The 23,088-nt window shown below is 47.1% G+C and overlaps 1 protein-coding gene across 1 annotated transcript in view; it reads right to left on the bottom strand.

The window, feature by feature from the left end:
• Positions 1-262: 262 nt before the first annotated feature.
• LIN52 (lin-52 DREAM MuvB core complex component) overlaps positions 263-23,088 on the bottom strand; it is a 73,008-nt gene continuing 50,182 nt past the window's right edge. The window contains exon 6 of the mRNA XM_030041805.2: positions 263-4,038. Within this exon, the coding sequence (XP_029897665.1) occupies positions 3,914-4,038 (125 nt within the window). The 3' untranslated portion in view covers positions 263-3,913. The remainder of the gene's footprint in view (positions 4,039-23,088) is intronic.

Consider the following 23,088-nt stretch of genomic DNA (forward strand, 5'->3'; position numbering starts at 1 on the left):
CTGTGTACTTCCATCTCCAGTATTGCTGAAGGTTAGATGGTAGATGTCAGAAATGAGGAGATGGACTCCTAGAAAACTAGGGCTGGAAGGGACCTGGAGAGGCCATCTCTTCCTCCTCTCCATCTTGTGGCATGACTGGCTATACCTGTCTCATTCTTTACAGATGGACAAGCACCTAAGTCATCTCTCCCAGTGTCTCCCTTGCAGTCTCTGCTCCCCCCCCCCCCCCCCCCCCGCCTTTTTTCTTAATTTTGCTCCTAATGTCTAACACAGACCTTTCTTGTTACAATTTCCTGTGGACTTACCTGCCTGCCATGGGCACAGAGGACTGATTTTTCCCTCTCCCTTTACAAATTTGTGGCTGGGGATTTTCTTTTATCCTCTCTCAGTCTTCCCTCTTCAAGTTACGCCACACTACTTCATTCAGTTTTTCCTTGCAGGACATGTCTCAGATCTGTGATCATTCTTGTTGCTCTCCTTTAGACACCCTCCAATGGGTCCACATTGAAAGGCAATGCCAAAACTGGGCTCAAAACACCAACTAAAGTCTCACCAATGCTAATTAGAAGGAAAGGTAATTTCCAGAGGTCTTGACAGCTGTAGTCTTATTTATTCCTTACAGTAGGAGGTTTGCTTTTTTGTGACAGCATACTATTTTTGACAGGGCTTGTAATCCATTCTAACCCCTAGTGCTTTTTTTGAAGAATTGCTGCCTAACAAGTTATTTTCCAACCTCTGTTTATGTATTTCATTTTTTCTGCATCACCGACATTCTTTGCATGGTTTCTTACTGACTTTCATCTATGTTTTTTCAACCACTTTCCCAATTTGCCAAGATGATTTTGAATGCTAAGCCTGTCCTCCAGTGTACTTAAAGTGCCTTCCAGTTCTGTGTCTTCCTGATGTGCCCACTCTCTCTTTTGTCAACCATGTTGTTAATTAAATCAGTGAGCAGAACCAGACCCAGAATAGATCTTTGTGGAGCTATTCTCAATACATCCTTTCTTTTGATAGTAAACCACTAAGGACTATCTGCTGAGCACAGTTTTTCAACTAATTCTTTATCTATCTAACAGTAGCTTCTGCTAATTTATATTTCCCTAGTTTACTCATAAAGATAGCTTTTGAAATTGAGCCTAAACAGCTTATTGAAGTAAAGATACACAACATCTTCTGTTCCTTCCTTATCTACAAGACCTGTTGCCTTGCAAGAGCAAGAACTTAGAGTGACTGGAAGGGACTGACCTTGACAAATCCATACTGAATGCAATTGATTGTCTCATTTTGCCTTTGATATTTAGAGATAATTCTGTGATTTATTCCAGCATTTTAATGGGAATCGGAATTAAGCTGATTGGTCCATAATTACCCATCACTCTTTCCTTTGCTTTTTAAAGAGCGATGCCTGTGGTTTTCCTGTGCTCTACCACATCTCTACAGGTTCTGGAAGACAGCCACTACTGACTCTGAGAGTGCTGTAGCCAAATCTCTAAGTCCCTACAATGAAGCTCATTACACCCAATCAATCTGAATGCATCTAATTCAATAACATTACCTCTACCATACTCTTTCCTTATTCTATGCCAGGATCTTACCTCTTTATCACTGTTACTAGTTTCTCTGATATTATCCTCTGTCAATAATTTTCACTCCCTGTTGAGCAGTGATCCAATATTTTGCTTAGTCTTCTTCTTGCTACTAATGAATTTACAGAATGATTTCTTGTTCCCTTTGATTATCCTGCTACTTGCAAACTTCTTTTATGCTTGGCCTTTCTGATTATATTCCTGCATGCCTCTGCTGTTCTTCTATACTCACCTTTTGTGCTCCAACCTCCTTCTTATCTTCTGCATCCTTCCTTCACAGGTGCGAGGTCAATGGGGAATTTGTGAACTAACCAGGTTGGTTTTAAAATATTTTTTCCTATTTTACCAGGAGGCTGCCCCTCCTGGAGCAGAGAAGGATGAGGTGGCTCAGCTACACAAGGCTGGTGCTGCACAACCTTGCTGTTCTCCCACCTTGTTCCAGTGGAAGAAGAAGGTTAAGGGGCAGGTTGCAGGTTGGCAATTGGATTAGGAGATGCCAGAAGCAGTGAAATGCAGGAGAGCTCTTTTTCCCACAGTTGTGTTTGTTATGAAGGCAACTATGTTGAACATTATTAAAGATCATAATCATAGCTCTAACAACATTTGTGTGAAGGCAGTGTAGGCTGCATCCTTGGACTCTGCAGCCTGAGGTGTCAGCCTGCTACTCCAGCCCGGGTGAAGCTGGTTGGTCTGATCCTCAGCCCACTAACAGTGCCAGGAGTGGGTGGGTTGAGGAGGTGTGGGAGACCACTGTGCTGTGCTGCAAGGAGGCCCTGCACTGCAAGGCATCCAGGGACGATGCCAGGGCCCCGGCGTGCCCCCGCAGTGTGGCCCTGTCACCTCTCAGTATGCCACCACCAAGCCCTCCTCCAGCATCCCGCCTTGTCAAAGCCGGGGGCTGAGTGCATGGGCAGAGGGCCTGGGGGGATGCCAGGGTGAGGTCCTCCTCAGCACCCCGTCAGATCGCCTTGCCAATGCTGTCCCGTGCCCATGTCTTCTCCAGCATCCCAGCGCCAGTGTCCTTGCCCCTTTACACCCCCCTTTTTGCCCTGACAACAGGTCCTCCTCTTCCTCCTGGTACCCTGGGGGTCTCTGCAGACAGCTCCCCTCCCTGCGCTTCTCATTAACACCCCTCCGAACAGGCGCAGACACCACCAGCAGCTCCTTTCCCCTCCAATCCCCTCCCCTTCCCTTCCATAATCTATCTACATATTAAAATGAGTTTGTCCCTGATTTACATGCGTAAGAAGGGATGTAATAATGAGGACGTAGATTAGAAGATTTAGCACAATCGTTTGTGTAGATTGTGTCCCATCAAAGGGCAGCTCTGACGAGCCGAGATTAAGGAGCAAACAGCTGCCGCTGGAATTCAGTCCATTTGTTTGTTTGCTGTTTTCTCTCTTGACTCCAGGAAACAGTCTCATTAACATGCAAGTGATTTGCCCCTTAAGCCTTTTCCTGTTTATTATTGGGGGAGTTGCTGACGAGGGCTTTGTAGAGTCCCTGGCCCACTTCTGAGAGATCGACGTGCAAATCAAGATTAAAATGGGAAGTAATTAAAAACAAAGAAGGGGCCACGACACCTTGGTCCCCTCTTCCCTTTGAGGGGTCTTAAAGTTAGGGCACCGGGAGAAGGTGTGGGGTGGGAGGAAAGGGAGTGCTGCCCACCACGCCTGTGTGCTCGGGCGGGTCCCTCTTGGCCACGGCACCGGGCTCTCCCTTTCTCCCGCTCTCCTCCACTCCCCCCTCTGCCTCCCCCCTCCTCAAAATGTCTGGCTGTCTACTAAACTCATTTGCAGCCTTTGCTTCAACGGCCTCGTTTGGCGGCACCTTCCATATGGTCCCTGCTTGCTCCCCGCCACGGCCTCGGGACGCCGGGCAGCACGCCCCGCACAGGCTGCTGCTGCCTTCACATGCGTGGCCTCTAGCCCGGGCCCGTCTGTGCCCTCTGCCCCCTTAGCAGTGGTGTCCCCTTCCAGCGCCATGACCCCACCAACAGACCCTGCAGCCTTCAGCATCGGCGGTGGGTGAGGGACTGGGACGCGCAGGGATGGTGCAGCGGCCGCGCTCTCAGGCACGGACAGTGATGCACCGGGGGCTCCTCATGCAAGGGTCTCCTGGAGCCGCTCCGGTTGTGAAGGGTAGCTCAGGTCACTGGAGCAGCACTGGGAACAAGCTGGCACAGTGTCCGTCTTTCAGTAGCACTCAGATTCAGCTGGGTAACTCTGCCGTGGCCCCGGGCAGACGCCGCTGGTGAGAGCACAGAGACAGTGATGGCACGCTCATCCGCAGGCTCCCCGGGTCCGGTGCACCCTATCCGCAGCTGGCTAGGGATGCCAACCGTGAGGAACGGCACGAAGGATTTCCTGGGCTGAGAGGGAGACTGTCACATAAATCCCCTGCAAAGCAAGCAGCCCTTTCTCTTCATTTATCAGAGCGCCTGCTGTATCCCCTGCAAGACAAGTAAAAATATAATGAAGCCTAGAAACTTGCTCTGGGAAGCAGTAATGGTTATTAAGTGTGTGCCTACACAGACAAGCAGGGACAGATGCGGGTTTGCTGTGGCTGGCAGCCGGCTCCAGCCTGGCAGCACGGAGCTGTGCTGGAGCATCTCCACACCCAGCCTCATGTCTTGGCCCCCCTCAAGGCTCCTGGCTCGGACACAGCTGCTCCTGGACCCAAGGTGGCTCCTGCCCAGGAGCGCAGCGTGCTTACACCTTGCTAAACAGACTTGCACACCTGTGTGCACGCATACCCTCAGTGCCAGGATGAGGCTGTTCACCAGGTGCTACCACACGACATTGAATGGTTATGAAATTTGTGACCTTCTTTCACAGTTTTCTTAAGTGCCTGATGTTGACAGGCTGCTGTGCACCTTTCCGTGGGGCCCGGGGCCAGCAGGAGCTCAGGACAGGCAGCCCGCTCTAGGCTAGCCCAAAACCTCTGGCCCAGGGGGACTGGCCATTGTTATCGGTGAAGTTACCCAGTTATGGCTGAAGTTAGTTTCAGGCATGACCGGGGAGAGACTGCAGCACTGCAGCTATGTGATTGCAGATTGCATTGTAATGAACAGGTGTAGGAGAATCACAATGCACGTTGTAAGTATTTTCTAACCTGAGCACTTTCTTTTTATAATCTTGGGGTAGAGCTGCACAGAGGATTGGTCAGGAGGAGCTCACTCTCCACCTTGCTCCAGTTAGCTGTCAAGTCCAGAGGAGCTCACGCCTTTCATAGGATCAACTGTCTAGAGCAGCAGTGCCTTTCCCTCAAACCACTGCTGCTACTTGCCAGGGCAATGCAGCAAGGAATGACCAAACCAAAACGTGGCCGGCCTCGATGTTATGGCATTGCGCAAAGTAAACAAGATGGTGGTCGTGATTCTTACAAATACCCAGTGTTGCGTACAGACAGAATGACAGGTGGGTTGTTGTTAATTCCCTACTGTCGTTTCTAACTCCTTGGCCAAAACAATTAATGCAATAGTTACAGTCTTTGCTTTTTCAAACTCGGAAAATGGCACGGCTTCATTGCTCACCCAGCTTTTTTCTTGTGTTTGTTATGACGGTGCCAAGCAGGAGAAGACCATTTTCCCAGCTGGGGCACTACCTGCAGGACAGCAGAGTCTGGTACAGCTGGAGTGGCCAGTAAGGTTCAAACAAGGTCAGGGGTAGGAATAAGTATCTTTTTCTGTCTTGTACCTGAATAGCCACTGGATTCCTCTCATCTGCTCTGGCGCTGCCCCCGTACCCTTCCTCCTCCTCTCCAGGAGGTACCTCCCCAGCCAGCGGCCGGGCTCCAGCGGTGCTCCCCCAAGAGGTGGCCATGTGCAGTCCCAGCCGGGCCCTCGACTTCCCCAGTGAGGCAGCGCTCGGCCATACCGCGCCTTGCACGCTCGCCCGCCGTGCAGCCCCGTTGGCAGGGAGGTCTCCAGGCAGCAGCAGCAGCAGCAGCAGCAGCAGCAGCAGCAGCAGGGCCCCACCAGCAATAACACTGCCTCTCTCAGCACAATTTTTCGACCTGTAACAAGTCAGCTCTGTTGCAATTGATTTTCAGTGGATCATTGAAAGCTGCTCCATCAGTCTAGCCCTAACAGATTTCTACTGCCTGCTTCTCTGTTGGTGGTGTGGTTTTTTCATTTCCACAAAGATAGAGTTTTGGTTTATAATGGGATAAGGGTTCTGTGGCTTGGGCACTTACCCTCATAAACACCTGAGCCCTTTTTGCTCAAACACAGCACAGTCAAAGCAACCACCACTTCCTTGGATGGAGATCAGATCTGGAGAACTTCACACTCCCAGACCGAAAGAGTTATGAGTGATTAAGAAGGCAGCTGATAATAGAAATGCTTAGTCAACCTTGATGTAAGTCATTTGAGCGCTCCAGCTCTAAATGGGAATGAGCCAGTGAAATCAATGTGCATCTGCAGCATGCCTGTAAATAAACAGGGAGCTGCAGGAGAGCACTGCTCGCCCGCAGCTCATGTCACCATCCGCAACACCATCACACAGAGCATCCCTCCCAAGCTGGTCCTCTGGAATGTGCTGATGGACCCCAAAGAGTGGAGCCAGTGCTTCAGCCAAAGGAAAACACATGAGGGGGGGGGAAGGCTGGAAGAAAAACACTCATAAATTGAGGAAAAAAAAGAGCTGTCCCCCCAGGACGGCCTAGAGATTCACCCTGAGACGGCAGGCACAGGGGAAACTCTAGAAAGTGGTGGCTTTACCAAGCGGACAGAGGGGACACTGAGTCCCCCAGCACCTCATAGGCTCCTGAATTATGTGTGCAGAGGGGCCCATGCCCAAACCTCCTGCTGCGGTAATAAGCACTTGACTGAGAAAAGGGCAGGCAGAAAAAAAAAGAGGGGCCTCGTGGGCCCAGCTGCAGCATGTGCCACCGTGTGAGCTGGGAAGGTGGGGGAGTCTCAAATCCCGAGGGGCCAGGCCGGCTGCCAGGATCCAGCTCGCTCCCCAGCACAGCAGCAGCGCAGCCCCTCTCTCCTCACCTGATGACACCCTTTGTGGGGCAGGGGCTGCCTGCAGCCTCTCTTCTCTGGGCTTGTGCTCCAAATAGCTGCAGGCACAGAAATGCCACTTTGATGTGCACCTCCTCTTGAGAGGTCCAGGGGTTTTTTGGGACCTTAGGAGGGTCAAGGGGGCAGGTCACATCTCCTAACTTGCCCCTGTAGTTGCTGGTTTTTTTCGTGCACCAACTTTGCCAGACCTGTGCTGGACAGTTGTTTTTCCTCTCTGTCAGGAATAAAGTCATCCTTCTGGACACAACAGAGGGATTTTTAATCAAAGCCACTCCAATGCAGGCAGCTTTTCTCTTCAGCGCCAAGAGATCTGGCTCACCCGCCGCTGCATCCTTCTTCTCTCAACTATGATTATTGTTTCACTACTATTGCTATTATGTCATAAATTGACGTCTTGTGTTCCTGTTTGCTATCCGGGGATTCTGCTCTAATCTTGGCGATCACTAATGCAGTGTAAATCCAGCACGCTGGGTGATAATCTGGCTACATAAAAAAAAAAAAAAAAAAAAAAAAAAAAAGACTTTCTAGGCATAATCAAAACCTTTCACTTTAATATTGCGCACAATACTTTTAAAGTGAAATTGCATTTCCCTCGGCCCTTCTTCTCTGTGGCTCAGAAAGATACTGTGCTCTGTTTGTGTTTAAATAAAGCCGGTGCTTGCTGGGCTTCAGCACACAGGGTGCAGGATCCAGCCCCCGGCACAGCAGAGAGCGGTTTGTGGCCTGGGCTCCGGTGACATCTGAAAGTTGGCAGGAGCTCTGCTCCCTCCCCTGGCCCCGGCGGGGAACGTCTCCCCTCCGCCAAGCAGAGCTCTGGAGGATGGGGGGTTTTGGGGTTGCATTAATTCCCCACGAGAACTCATTTTTATGGGTAGTAGTGAATACCCGCGGAAACTCCATTTTCCATCTCGGTGTATCTTCACGCCGTTAAGGTGTGCTCACAACTGAGGTGGGCCTGGGTCAGCGAACGCGGGGTGTGTTTCAGCCCCCCCGCCTCAGAGACGTTAGAAGCACACGAGCGCAGAAAGCACGGCACACCAGGGAGAGAAAGCGGGGAGGGCGAGATGATGTATTAAGGCAAGTCGGCACAAATATTAAGCAAGAACACCCCCCCCAAAGCGGCTTTTTGCAGGCCGGCCCCCCCCGGCAGCGCCCGGCTGCTGCCCCACGCTGTCGGGGGCAGGAAAGGCGCCCGCCCCCCCGGCCTCGGCGGCCCCCCCGGTCCCCGCCGCCCCGCCACCGGCCCGCCCCGCCGCGGCAGGCCCGGGGGCGGGGGGCGGCGGAGGCCGGGGCGCCCGCGAGCGGGGCGGGCGCCCGGGTGTCGGTGGCGCGGCGTCCGGGAATGCGCCGCTGATCCTAACCAAGTTTGCCAGCCATGCTTTTCTCATGGCTCCTGCACAATGGCCCGTTTTCTGCCCACCTGCCGATTATGCTTAATTAGGCGAGGAGTTGATTAATTTGAGGTAATTGACAGCTAATTACAGGCCTGAAGGCTCATTAACTTGACGTCCTGTCTGAGGGAATCGGCTGGAGGGGGTCAGGTGATGTGCAGCCCCCCCCCTCCGGTGCCCGCTCACCTGGGCGGCCCGGGGACGGGGACGAGCGAGGCCGCCCCGTGGGAGCCGGGGCGCGGCGGGGCCGTGGCCGCGGGCGCCTGGGGAGGACAAACGCCCCCGGAGGGGATGCGGCAGGAGGGATGCTGCGGGGCGGGAGGCCTCCCTCCCCCCGCGGGTTAAAGCAGGCTGCGGGTGGAGAGGGGCTTTGGAGGTCGCTGATGGGGCGGGGGGCTCGGGCAGAAAACAGCCAAGCGCGCAGGTAGGAGGGAAGGGGGACGCCGATGGGGCGAGGGCTCCCAAGGCTGCGGCTCCCCGTAGGCTCGGCCAGCGGTGCCCCCCGTGCCCGTGGCCCCGGTGGGGGGTCCGTGGCGGCGGAGGGGGTGCCACCGGTCCTCCCTCCCCCCGTGACCTCAGAGCGGTTGCTGGCAGGCTGCAAACACCCATGCTCACCGTACGGCAGGTCACTGGAAGGCATCGTTAGTCACTTCGTATTTACATCAGAGAATACAACTACTGATCGAAAACAGGGAATTTTTTTTCAGTGAGGCTTTTCTCAGTTGCTCTTTACTGCGTGCAAATCACGAGACAGCAAGAGAGGGCTGTTTACCTAACTAACACCCTATACGATCTCCCTCACTGGAGAATTTGGGCATGTCCTCTGGATTTACAAATTTATCCTTATCTTGCCCTTCTGGAGCAGGCAGGATCCCTGCACAGAGAGAGGCTAAATGACATAACCAAGGTCACATTGAAAACCTAAGAGCTGAATCCAGCTTTTCGAGCCCTAAACCCAGGGCCCTGACCATAAAACCAGCTTCACCATATTCCTCAAGCACAAGGCAGGTTACCTGAATGTGACTGACACCTACCAGAGGTCTGGCCTCGTGGCCACTCTTCCCCTGGGGGACAGGGAGCTGCAGTGGAGCGCTGACAGGTGTGGGGTGTTCACGACAATGCTGAGGAGAGGGGCAGAGGAGGTCTTTTGAAAGTATATACCTTGCTGCCATCTAATTATGTAAGGCAGGATGTGGCTGAAGAAATGTACTTGAAAAGTCACAAAGGGATGGCCGAGGTTTGTGATGGCTTCTTGTTGCTGTGGGAGTGCTCACCACCCTTAGACTCCGCCTCATCGTTTGGAAGTCTTGTCCCAGATACGGTACATTGTGGATGTAACAACGGATTACTACGCTTGGTTCAGGATTCGGTGGTAAGCCAGTACAGAAAGTGGCAGAGGCTGAATTAAAAGTAAGTCATGCCTGTGAGCAGAGTGACTATGGGACACTGTAATAGCTGGACTGTCCTAGCAGCCACAGGCTTCGTACCAAGGTACTTTGCACTGCTACTGGCACTTAAGGCTTGGATAACTGAAGTGGAAGAAATGGGATCTCTTGGCAAAATTGCAGACAGTTCTTCCTGGGTGCCCACGTGGAAGTCCGGTGAAGAATCCCAAATATCATCATAAATCACAGTCTGACCTGACCACTGGGGCTCTTCAGCCAAAGGAAGCTGCATCACACCTGCAGCCTTCTCAGATACTCCCCTTCGCCCATTGGCATCATCCCTCTGCCTTACTTGGGTCTTACTTCTGCTTGTGGCTCCCCTGAAGACGCTGTGCTGTCCTCACCTTCTTGGTGTCATCAGAAGGGATGAAGAATAGTTAGAGGTGTCTCATCTGCATGTTGCTGACAGTGGATTTTAGAAACCTGACTAAACAACTTGCTTTGATATCCTGCTATTGCATTCCAGAGCTAACTTATACACTGCCCTTTATCCCTTTGAAAGGTACTGGGGTTTCATTTTCTAAGCTCTCTTGTTTAAATTTCATGGACTTGGGTAAAGGTGACTGGTGTCTATGGTAGTCATTATTTAATACCCTTCTCCCATTTGTTGTTCTTTCTTTCTACCCTAAGGACACCCAGACTTGGTGATGATTCATGGTATGGAGGCCAAATGGACCCATGTGATGAATAAATTTTGCTCACCTGTGCAGAACCTCTCCCCTGTCTGTCTCTTTCAGGAGAAGGCGTCCATAATTTAAGTTGTATTTGAGAGGAGAACACCCCAACAACTTTTATTATGGCATTTATCACTTAGAACCTGGAAGAGGAGTTATTTGGAGGAGCCCAGACAGGTAGTTTCCTCTTTTTCTCTCTAGATCAATTGTTGAAATTGGCTAAACCTTGGCCATTTCTCATCTTGACTATTACAAGGCTGTTGCCTTCTAGCGTAAATACAAAGACTATACATTGGTGCACTGATATTAAGCATTAGGTATAGCACTGGGCTACCTAGTAGTGAATTTCTTCCTCTTTTCTGTGTTGACACAGATTCCGTCAATAGCGCATGAGAGTCTGTCATGGTTAAACCCCAGCCAGCAACTAAGCACCATGCAGCCGCTCACTCACTCCCCCCCCTCAGTGGGATGGGGGAAGAGAATCAGAAAAAAAAAGTAAAACTCGTGGGTTGAGATAAGAATAGTTCAATAGAACAGAAAGGAAGAAACTAATAATGATAATAACAATAATAAAATTACGATAATAATAAAGGGATTGGAATATACAAAACAAGCGATGCACAATGCAGTTGCTCACCACTTGCCAACCAATGCCCAGTTAGTTCCCGAGCAGCCATCTGCCCCCCAGGCCAACTCCCCCCAGTTTATATATTGGGCATGACATCACATGGTATGGGATACCCCTTTGGCCAGTTTGGGTCAGCTGCCCTGGCTGTGTCCCCTCCCAACTTCTTGTGCCCCTCCAGCCTTCTTGCTGGCTGGGCACAAAAAGCTGAAAAATCCTTGACTTGGTCTAAACGCCACTTAGCAACAACTGAAAACATCAGTGTGTTATCAACATTCTTCTCATACTGAACCCAAAACATAATGCTATACCAGCTACTAGGAGGAAAATTAACTCTATCCCAGCTGAAACCAGGACAGAGTCTTATAAACAGGGGTACATTTAACCATACACATTTTCTATGAGATCGGTTAATGTTATTTTCAGTTTACAGATGGAGCACTAGGACCCAGGCCGATTAAGTGGTTGCCCACATTTAAAAGGATGTCTGAGGTAGATCCAGACAGGAGAAGTGCATTTGCTGTGTTTTAACTCACTGAACCTTTAGAGCTCTCTCTTGCTATAGACAGCCTCACCTACTAAGCACCACACTGTGATGCCAAGTGCCCTTCTGAAGAAGGAAAGTTTTGTGGGGACCGTGACTCTTCCAAGGCCTAAGGTTTAAGAAAACTTCCTTTTTGATACTGAATCTTTGCCTGAATTCCAAAGTCATTGCTAGAAGCCAGAAGCCCCACTCAACTGAGTCAAGAGCTCCTTCTGCCTATAAGGAAATTGCTGAGTCCAGTCTTAGGGGGTTAGTCCTAGTAGCAGGAAATTTTACAAAGCTGTAAAGCTCTGGGTAGGCAGCAACAGATATGATCCTTGAGGCAGCAGTAAGCAGCCTCACTAGGATTGTCATGTCAGATCTATGGATGAGGATAGTGTAGGATCATTCATTGAGAGGTGGTCTTCAGAGCAATCCACCCTATAGCAGTCTATTTTGACTTCAACTGATGTCACTTCAGCCAGGGAGACTGGTTATTGGTATATGTTCATGACAAGTTATTGGTATTTGAATACAGGTCTCTTGGACATGCAGAATTTCGTTAAATTTAGGCCATCTCCTTTCTGTACTAAGTCTGTGGATGCTGGAGAAAAAAAAATTGGAAAAGACACCAGTACTCAGAGAGAAGTGTTTAATACCAGCAGTCGTCTGTTTTAGAGTAGTAGAAGTGCAAGTATTCCCTACACAAACTACACGCAAGCTTTCTAAGTGAGTTAACAGAATGGAAAATATTGCTGAGATCAAAGACAGGGTAACCTTTTTGAATTTAATTTGGTTTTTATCTCAGAATTTTTGGCTTTGGAATCCTCTGGCTCTTGGGAATCCAAAGAAGAAGGGAAGGTCTCAGCAAATCATTTGTCCATGGGAGGCAACTCTACTATTTTTGAAAAGCAATCTGGACTTCCAGCAGGTGGGAGTGTTTTAGAAAGTCTCCAGACTTCAAGGAAGAGGGCAAGATATTCCTGCATTACCTAAGTAGTTGCAAGGATGTAGTTGCTGATGCCCATGCCAGTGCAAAATGCTGCATCAGCCATCATGTGAAGCAGTCATTTGTGTTGCCTGGATGAGAACTGCGCTCAGATGTGGACTAGCGACATGGCTTGTTCTTTCTGGGATACCCTTTCCATTGCTTTCCTCTTTGAGCATAGCTCAGGCCATTTCAGGAGGAAGAGTGTTTGATCTAAAATACTAAGATTTTCTTGAATCTTCATCTGTTCTCCGATTTGGCAGGTATGAGTCATTGTTTAGCACTAACATCCCTGGACCGCGTGTCCAGCCACAGATGCCTACCTCATAACTGCATTTGCAGATGAAGCTGTGTCTGAGCCTATTAACAAAACGGTCTGTAATCAGTGACTTTTTAAAAAGCAACCTACTGGTTCTCCAATGTCTTCATTTAATTGGTGTGAGATAATACAACAGGCCAAGAGGACTGCTCTGAGCCTGAGAAGTATGAGTGTCCAGAGGGAGGGTTTCTTAGGTCTGAGTTTTCTGAAAAACTTCCAGCTTTTTTCTTAACTAAGATAATTTCCTCTGTAACATATGGAGGGAGTGGCCACCAAAAATAAGCTCTTCCTATTGAGCCAGGCTCCAGAAGTAATTTTTTTCCAGATACACAGGGTCTGTGTGAATTGACACAAGGCTGTGATACCAACAACAGCAGCTTGATGAAGTGTTGCTTTAAAATCCAGGTCATAACTACTGTATATGTATATATGCCCACGTTTGTACATGTGTATGTTGGCATCTACTCTGCAGAGGCTGGAATGACAACTCCCCCAGATCAGTAAGAAGGCTGGTAGTGGCATCGCTGAATTTTAGGTCAAGATCCTGGTAAACAGCTTCAAAAACTGCCATAAATATCCTTAGCCCATGGTTACACCAATTAGGTCAACTTCCAAGTTCTGAAGTCCAAAGAAAGATATTTTTCAGGTGCTGCCTACGTTAGTGACATAACTTCTAATCACCAGCAAACCAACCTGTATTTTAAAGCTTAAGTGAGACCTCAGGATCAAAATTCTACACTTCCAACCCAAATGCAGTACATGGTGCACAGATTACTGATACACATGCTTAACTTAATGTGCCTGAGAAGCCAGTTAGCAGAAGAGTGTACACAGGTGCACAGGTTTTTTTATATCATTTTGAACATAGTTCATCTTGAGGAGCTTTTAAGTAACTATTCTCTATCAATATCTGAGTTTCAGAAGAGAAGCTGCCTGATCAATTGCCCTGCTCAGGAGTAAGAGGGTTACTGTAATTATCTTGTTTGCAAGAAGAATAAGAACATTTTTCTCATTTTACGTTAGTAGAAGAAATAGCAATTGTGAAATCTATCATTAGCCCAAATGTATTTTTATTTTGCTGATGAATAAATGTTGAATGACTGACCTTTGTGCTAGTATTTTTCCCATTATTTCTGCAGGAATTTTATATTAAATTTTCCGTAAAATGCTGGAATTTTTCAAGACATTTGACCCAAATAAGAACAAACTGCTTTATTCTTATGTCCTGTATTTTTACATTTTGAGGTGAGAGGAGAACCAAAAGCCATCGGGTTCCATGCTGTAGAAAATAAAGAATATTTCTGAACACTTAGCTGACATGAGACTGTTTATGTTCATGTGCAGCAGTACTGACCTGTTGAAAGCTTGTTTGAATTAAACTGAAGGGTCCCAAGGGAGACCTCATATCTAATTTGTTTGAACATGCTGCAAGACAGTGTGAACCACAAGAATCAGAGAGAAGGAAGCCTTTCTTTTTAGATCAGCAATTCACCAGGAGGGCTAGTCTCCTGGAGTCCCCAAGAGTGGTTGGTTACCTTGCAAAGAGTAAGCCACCAAGTGAGTTTCTCCTTTCTAGGATCCACCTCTCCGTACATCCAAGTGAGGACCACAAGTCCGGAGTAAAGAGGGCACTTTGGTAAATGTGGGACTGGCATGGGGGTATCAAATGATCTGCCATCCAACAGCAGAAGTCAGGCGCAAGCAGTAGAAGGTTTGCCTGTGCTCCGTCTTTTGACTAATGCACTGACAGTACCTCCTGCAGATCTGGAGAAGTGACTCTGAGGAAAGGAGTGAGGGGACAGCTGATTCAGAGTATCTGTCCACAGCTTCTCCCAAATAAAGGTATTTTGAAGTTGTGTAGGTGCTAGACATTAAAAGACATCAGATACTAACCCCTTCAAAGAACAGATTCTGTTTACTTTGGTGTAACTCCGAGCTGGGATTTATAACCAATTTAGCAGGACAGCTTCTCAGAATTTATAGAGGTTGATTATTTTGGCATTAGTTTGATGACTGATCTCCAATCCAATGCTGAGAATAAATTAATTTACTGACCTGATAAGATAGTGTTCTTTTTGTTAGCTTCCCTCAATAATACTTATAGCTTACATATGTATATAAATATGTATGTAGCTTATTTGGATGCTATTTTTATTTCATTTTAGTTTAAGACTTTTATGAACATTATAATAAAAAACATGTACAAATACCCTCCTGATACTTCTTCAGTAGGCAATAACAATTGCCCAGAATGGATATTACCAGGCAAAAAGCCTGACTGGATTCACTTAAGAAGTTAATGATTCCCACACGTTTGTTTCATTGACAGCACATTTGGCTTGTCAAAGATGTAGCACTCTGCCTGTACATTCAAGTTTTCGGGATTGGGGCTTGTGATGAAGAGACATCTATCTACCCACTACAAGGAAAATGACAAACTCACTTTTTTTACCATGGACAATAATTTTGGTAAGTTACAAAAACTAGGAAGCTGCCTGGAGATTAAAGGAATTGTGCCATTGATCATTAAAAAGGGAAAAGGCAAATCTAGAGTTCTCAGGAATATATATTGCCAGTAAAATAAAAGAATAAAAAAATGGGAGGAAAAAAAATCACTAACCACCTAGGGATAAAGATAAGAAAACAATTATCAGCACTAGGGATTTATAAAGGACAAATTGTGCTGGAGAAACCTGATTGCTTTTTTTAATAGAATTGTAAAATTAGTGGATGAAGGGAACACGATGGATTTGATACATTTGGATTTTAGTAAAGATTTGTTACATAAATCCTACTCAAAATTAACTCAGATTGGCTTGGCTACATCACCACATGGAATGAAAAATTGGCTGGAGACACACAAATAAAGGATAATGATGCATAAAAAGGTATTGTGTTGGAAGGAGAGGTCTCCCTCCCTCCCAGAGATCAGCAGTCAGTTCTGTCCTATTTAACACCTCTGGACATGACACCTTCTGCCTGAAAATCAGGAAATTTTGTTCAGAGAGTGAAATATAGAAGGACATGTGGAATACACCAGCTGAAAATAAAATGGGATCCCAGTAAAAATTCAAGTATTATCCAAACCACAGTATCCAGTCATGAAGAGGTCCCTAGAAAACACCACATGAGAATCACTGCATCAGAAACCAATGAGATGGGAATTCGCAGTGAAGGACAGCAGAAAAATAGTTGGAGCATCTGAGTAATAGAGCTGCAATTCATCCCAGTGTGGAAAGACCAGAAGGCTTTTGCAGTATCTGTGTCCCACGTATGCTGTCAACGAGGTCCCAGGCAGGTTTTGGTGGTGTAGCTGGTAGGGGAGCTCCTGGAGTCTCTCCTATTGCATGCTGGAGACAAAACTGCAGTAAGAGATTTTTCTCCCCAGAAACAACTAGTGCGGACACTCACAGTGAAGTTAGCCTGATTAGGGAGGAAGGCTTTAAATAGGTCCTCATTAATTTTATTTTTTTTAATGTAAAACCAGGAAGAAAATGGCAGTAAAGCCAATTAAATGCATTAATAGCAGACATAAATCCCCATTTTCGTAATGTTTTCCCTTTCTCTATCACTCACTCAATCCATTTGCAATTTCAGCTATTCACCATCTTACCTTACCACCCATCGACAGGTGTACGTGAGTGTTCCAATAACTTTGGAACCTGTAGGCCAATTTCAGACAACTTTGTGGAGGGCAGACAATATATTTCTGTGTTTTGTTACATTAAGCGGCTGACAAAGAAATCCAATGACTGCCCTCACTTAGTGTGAGCACACCCTCTTTTAGGCGTCAGAGAATCCACAGATAATACAGTCTTGAGAGACACATCCACAAGGAAAACCACACTTCCCTGGCTGGTTCCACTGCTCATAAAACTTCTGCTTTTCTCTGACCTCCTTCTTGCTGAAAACCACTACCCCCTCCTGTTTGCTCCCCTTCTGTTTTGCTTTTTCACTACACTTATTCTTAAACTGCACTTGTAGCAGTATGCCTTCTTCGCCCTTTTGCATTCTCCCCAACCTCCTGCCCATGCCTTGCTGTCTTCCGAACTGTGCTTTCTCACCTCTCTTGGTCTCCTCTCCTCTGTTTTTAAGTCCCTGTTTTTAAATTCTTCTCACTTCCCTGTATTTTTCATTCAGTCTTCCATATCACTCCATTTCCACAGTCCTCTCCCACCAAAATAGCTTGCTAATAAGATTTCGATACTTGCTAGTGAAACTCCTGTAAACCTTACCCACACGCATTACACTAATGGGGTAGGCCAATATTTATTGTAGCAAGTTCTCCCTTTCCAGAATTATTGAAGTAAATGAGAGGAGTGATGTCTCTTTTGCTAGAGCAAATGGTTTTTGGCTCCCTAGAGAGCTGCAGTGATCACTTTAATAATGTTCTCTGTTAAGGCAGGATCAGACCCACAGAGCATCAGAGCAAGAGCAAAGATTTCAACATGGCAGAATTAGGAAAATTACATTTTCCTGCCCTGGTCTGTCAGCAAACATGTGGACTGAGCAAGTGTAGAATTACATGAAATCTGGAAAGTAGCACTTACACCCTCTCTGCATGAGTGTGAAAGGCTTGGGAAGTTCAGGATAAGCATTCTACATCAGTGAAGATGTTACAATTATTATTAGGATCTCTGTAACGCTCATAGCTCTCCCAAATGCATGTGTACTCTGTTGTCCTGGTTTTGGCTAGAATAGAGTTAATTTTCTTCCAAGTAGCTGGTACAGTGCTGTGTTTTGGATTTAGTATGAGAAGAATGTTGATAACACACTGATGTTTTAGTTGTTGCTAAGTAGCACTGATCCTAAGTCAAGGACTTTTCAGTTTCCCATGCTCTGCCAGCAAGCAGGTGTACGAGAAGCTGGGAGGGAGCACAGCTAGGACAGCTGACCCAAACTAGCCAAAGGGACATTCCATACCATAGGACTTCACGCTCAGGATATAAATTGGGGGGAGTTGGCTGGGAGGGGCTGATCAGTGCTTGGGCATCGGTCAGCGGTCTGCGGGTGGTGAGCAATTGCATTGTGCATCATTTGTCTTTCTTGGGTTTTATTTCTCTCTCTTTTTGTTATCTTACTTTTCATTGCAATTATTACAATTATTATTATAATATTATTATTATTATTATTTTGTTTCAATTATTAAACTGTTCTTATCTCAACCCATGAGTTTTACTTTTTTTTAAGTTTTCCTCCCCATCCCACCAGGGGTGGGAAGGAGTAAGCGAGCGGCTGCGTGGTGCTTAGTTGCCAGCTGGGGTTAAACCACAACAACCATGCACAGTGTGGCAGTTAATAGCATTGTAAGAAACCTTCATTTTTAGTGTTCTGTTTTTAAATTCCCAATCTTTAACACTGCATTAAAATGACTTTTTAAAAAATTTAATTCTCTGAATAGTTCTTACAGGTCTTTAAAAAAAGATTAAAATGTCTGGTATTGCACTGTAATTTATTATTATTTAAATTACTAATGCCTGTCAGTTGCTTAGGCACTTGCATTTTTATTTATTTATTTTTTTAAAAGCCACATCTATTTAATGAAACAACAAGGCAGATGGCAAGCAGTGGAAGGGCCACAGGACTGTGGCTAAGAAGTCACAGGGTTTGAGCTGTGTTTGCTGCATAAACTCTAACAAGACGCTTTACATCTTGGTGTCTCCTTTTCTCCTCTTACTCTTTTACTGCTTCATCTGCTCATAAGCTCTTGAGGACAGAGACCTTCACCTACTTACGTGTTTCTATGACTCCCAGCACAATAAAGTTTTGATACTTGCTGAGGTCACTGTGCCTTAAATGACTACTGTAATGTAATTGATAACTCACACTGCTAAAGAGATGTCCTCCAAACACCACTTCAGCCCACAGGCCAGGTAGCATACTATTTGTAAGTGGTACGTGAATGCCAGAAGGTCTTAGTGAAGGACACAAGAAGACATCACACCTTTTCCCTCCATCCACATATTTTTCACTTGCCTTCACAATATTCTCAAGTGCTGCTAATCTGTATGAAGGATGTTCTTCAACAGAACATCCTCCTCACAAGGACACAAACCCAAAACTTTTTTATACTCAGTCGATCCTCATTTGCATTTGGAAGTCAGAAATTTGGCATGATATTATTTATACAGCAAGATGACAGGCCAGTAAAATGGAGGTGTAACAAGCAAGGACCCTAATACTTCTTTGAGCAAAGAAGCTGAGATAAAGTGGGAAAACCAGCAATGTGTCTTCTTGGAGACTTTTCTCCTGGTGTCTGCCAGTGAGGTCCAGTTTCTCGAGGGAGGCTTGACATGGGAAGTGTCACCAGCCCTTACTTAGGAAGGTCACTCGACTCTTGAGCTTCCAGAGCATGAAAATGCAGGTGGGTATGATGGTCTTTAGTTTTCTGCCATTGATTTGGGACTCCTCCTTAGACCAAGATGGAAGCATCTGGAAGGCAAGGTAAGTGGCCACTCGGTAGCCATCTGCAGGCAGTGACAATAGTTCTTCCTCTTCAGAAACTGGCATTACGGATCTGTTCTGCTGGGACGCTTGAAAGCAGTGGTGATGTGGGTTTCACTGAGCATCCACCAGAGCGCCTCAGGTCAGGTGGAGTAATTGCATTCAGATATTTCTCTCTTTGTGTCTTTCTATTTGCGAGGCAGCATAAAAGCTGCTAGCTCACTGGGGTAAGGCAGGAGCAATAAAGCTGTTCACCTTTCCTCTCTGGGTTTTAGTAAGAGGATTACATATCTCTTCCTTCTACAATAAACCTCTTTGCAGGGAAGATACTTCTCAAGCCCTCCTTGGAGATCAGTCCCTGCATCAGGACTCCTAAGATTCAAGCCATCACAGCAGCCATAGGAAATGAACCCCAGTTAAAAAGGAAAGGCTTTCACAGCTCTGCAGGAGTGCAGGGCTAGGACATAGTGTACATGCTGCCATGGTGAAAGGGTCCTTGCTGGGTTCACAGCTACTGAAGACAGAAAAATAAGGAAGCACAAGACCAGAGCAGAGTTCAAGCTCCATCCAAGATGACAAGAGGCTGTTGCTGGAGCCTTGGAAAGACATGGCTAACCCTCTTGCTGGAACAGCTTCACCATCAGGGACAAATAACCCAAGAAAGAAAAGTGGGAACCTCTTGTAGCTTTAACACTTAACCAAATATGTCTGAAAACAGTACCCAAGCATGTATGAGTACATGCAGTGAGCACAGTGTTAGAGAAAGCAAATGGAAACCTTCAAGACATAATTATATGTTTTACTACATCTAGCTCAAATACACTGATTAATTAAGCACCTTTAGAAGGATCATAACATCCAAATCAGACTTAATCACTAATACATTCCCATAACTTTGGAAACATCAACCAGCAATTACTTCTGCAAGTTACTATGTTCCTTTACAAAAACACCTACGCATTAAAATGCAAGTCTGTGTGACAAATAAACAAAACTACTCACTTCCACTGACCCTCCTCAGCACCCACCGTTCTTCCTTTCTGCTGAGGCTGTATCTCAGCCGCTGTGACACTACGGACCTGCTCTGGCTCCTGTTTTGTCTTCCATCTCTCCCATCACTCCCTCTGCTCTCACTGTAGCAGGTTTAGGCTAATAGCATGAAGTGCACATATTTTTTTAGCGTTTCCTATGGCTCCTTTGGCCATCATCTTCACCTGCCTTAACCTATATGAATGATTTCAATTTTGCCTAGCTCCCTTTCTGGGGCAAAAGAAACATCCTGATACGTACATACATCTTGCTTCTCACCTCAGACCATAAGCGTCCCACCATCAGCGTAGAGAGGGATAGTCTGATTCACCTCCATGTCACCTTGTCTTTCCAGCTTTCCCCTTCCTGACCACACTGGGACCTGTGATGATCACAACAACTCACAGGAGCTATATTTCTTGACGGCACCTGGAGGCCCTGGCAATTCCTCAAGTCTCTCCCTGCTGCCCACTTCCCACCTCTGCAGGGCAGAAGACAACACTTTGCACTCTATGTGAAGGGACACTGGGGAGAAGGGATTGCTGGAGCTCGACCCACTGCTGCTGCAGTGCTATGCCCTCTCCCTCTCTCTGTTGACCATTTTAATGGTTCTTCTGCACTTTTGGATGGCTGATGGATGCATCATATGTAACCCCCCTTCCCCTCATACACACAGCGTTTGCCTGGCTTGCCCAGTGAGATGGTTGGGTTTTGGAAGCACCAGGTGCAGCTGCTGGGACTGCTGGTTGGAGAAACATTTGCCTCCTGAGCCCGTTAATTAGCACAGTAACGGTAACTGTGCTCCATTAGCCAACCCATGTGGTCGAGTCCCCTCCCCATCCACCAACCTTGCCCTTAATGAGAGCTGGAAGGGGGACACTCACAAAACACTGCCTCAGAATAATATTCGGCTTTGTCCGCGCCGGTAACGAGAGCTGACAGGATCACTACGTCCATTTCTCTTCTAATTAGCACACTTCCAGCTCGGCCTGAGCCAGCAGCCAGAGAAAAGCGATCGGACAACCGTACCGAATCACAAACACAAAGAGGCCCATTCCCCGTAATTAGGTGAGACAATCCCTCAGTCTTTTCTCGGCTGGAGCTTGCCGGTAAGACTCTCGCTGTTTTGGTAAGTCCCAGCAACACAAGTTACACGTCTCCCCAGGACACTAATAAGCCCCTAATTGTCTTCCGCTTCACACGGCTCGTACCATAGGTCTGACTTGGGGGAATTCTTCTAACGAGCGGCAGCCAGCACTCCCTGCGCCGCAGACGGACGGGGAGCCGCCTCTTGGGCACCGGGAGGAGAAGGGGGACGGGGAGAAACAGCCAGAAAAGCAACCCAGGCGCTGGGGCCCAGCTATGAGGCACGGGGCCAGTGGCTGGGCAGCAGCCACCCATTGCTGGGGACACGGACCTTCTCCACCCTCTCTCCATCACCACCGTCCACCTGCACAGTGGAAGCCTGAGTTCAGCTCTCTGGCCTGCCTTCTCCTTTCTCGTCTCCAGCGGTACACAGCAGAGTACTCTGCGCTTCCACGCAGAAATGCACCATCAAAACCAAGTATTTGATTGCAAAGATTTGCCTTAAGTCTCTGCTAAGGCTCGCTGGGGGCTACCTTTAGAGAAACGCAGCACCTGGCATGTACTTTTTTCCCTGTGAGGCCATGCTGTGGGTCTGCCTCAGAGTTCAGGCTGGGAAGGAACATGGGTGTAAACAAGACCCTGTCAGTTCCCGTAGAAGGGAACACGTGCTGGGTCTCACAAGACAGGTTCCTAAAGATGCCCACAAAATTATTAAGAACACGAGAACTTTCAGAAGTTGTGAGGTGAGTAGGAGACCTCAGCTCAAACTCCCTGATCAAAACAAGGCAAAGACAGACACATACTCACCCTAACTTTTAACCTGACACTTTCTTGAGAAATCGTCATCAACCAAGTATTTTCCAGCAAAACATTTTCCCTAATTTTTGATGACAAGCTCATTGTGAGCAAAATATCTCAGCTGATCCCATTAAGGATAGCCAGGGCCTGCAGATCCCTTTGCCTCCTGTGCAGCTGATTACAAACCAATCCCTCCTGCAAATCAGGGCTCACCCTGATCCCACCTGCAAGGAACCTCACCAGCACAAGTGATTTGTCTCCGTTTTACATGCGCTATTTGGCTTCAGTATACTAAGGAGGGGGAGAAGCCTAAGACAGGGTGACAAACTGATCCACGTAGAGTACAAGAGAAAGACAGGCACTGGTGATTACCCTGAAAGGCAAATGAAGATAATCAATATACATATATATAAATAAATAAATTAAAACTAGCTATAACTACTAAGTTACTTCAATACAGGGAGAGGAAAACAAAAGAAAGGCCACAGAACCAGGCGGCCTGAGTGTCCGTGCCCACTTGGGTCACTTTGCTGGTGTCCTGTCCCTCATTCTCATGCAGCTGATGAGCCCTCTTCCTGTCTTTTCGTACACAACCTGCTGCGTTTTGGGCTATTGTAGTAAGTGGAAGATGGCCAATGGCAAATTTCTGATGCTTCAGAATTAGCTTTAAAATTCTGTGATTACGAGGAAAGTTGTTAGATGTACCCGGTATTTTTGGGAGGGGAATCCTCCCTGGCATCCAGGTGTCTGCAAACACAAAATTTAATTACCCTATATTATTACGCCTACTCATCAGCTATTGGCCACAGAGCCAGCCTTTCAAGTGATACAGAACCAAGTCAAGTACTTTGTCCCCCCAGAGATCTGGTCAATAAATAAGGTGCAAGGTCATTCTTATTACCCATTTTTTCAACTAGCAATTAAGTAAGGGCTTTCAAGCTCAGCCCTCTTCCTCTTTTCTGTTCCTTACTGAGGTGTCTATAACAGAGACAGGCAGGGAGCATTCTGGCTTCACTGGTCACTGATCTGTATTATAGGAATCAGCAGGCAGGCCAGAGGTCAACCACACAAACCCAACAAGAAAACGCCTGTTCTGTACACGCATCAGCTGCCTGGAGTCAGTCATCCTGCTCAAAGGGACATGACGG

The sequence above is a fragment of the Aquila chrysaetos genome, chromosome 2 (assembly GCF_900496995.4).
Source record: "Aquila chrysaetos chrysaetos chromosome 2, bAquChr1.4, whole genome shotgun sequence".
Classification (NCBI taxonomy): domain Eukaryota; kingdom Metazoa; phylum Chordata; class Aves; order Accipitriformes; family Accipitridae; genus Aquila; species Aquila chrysaetos.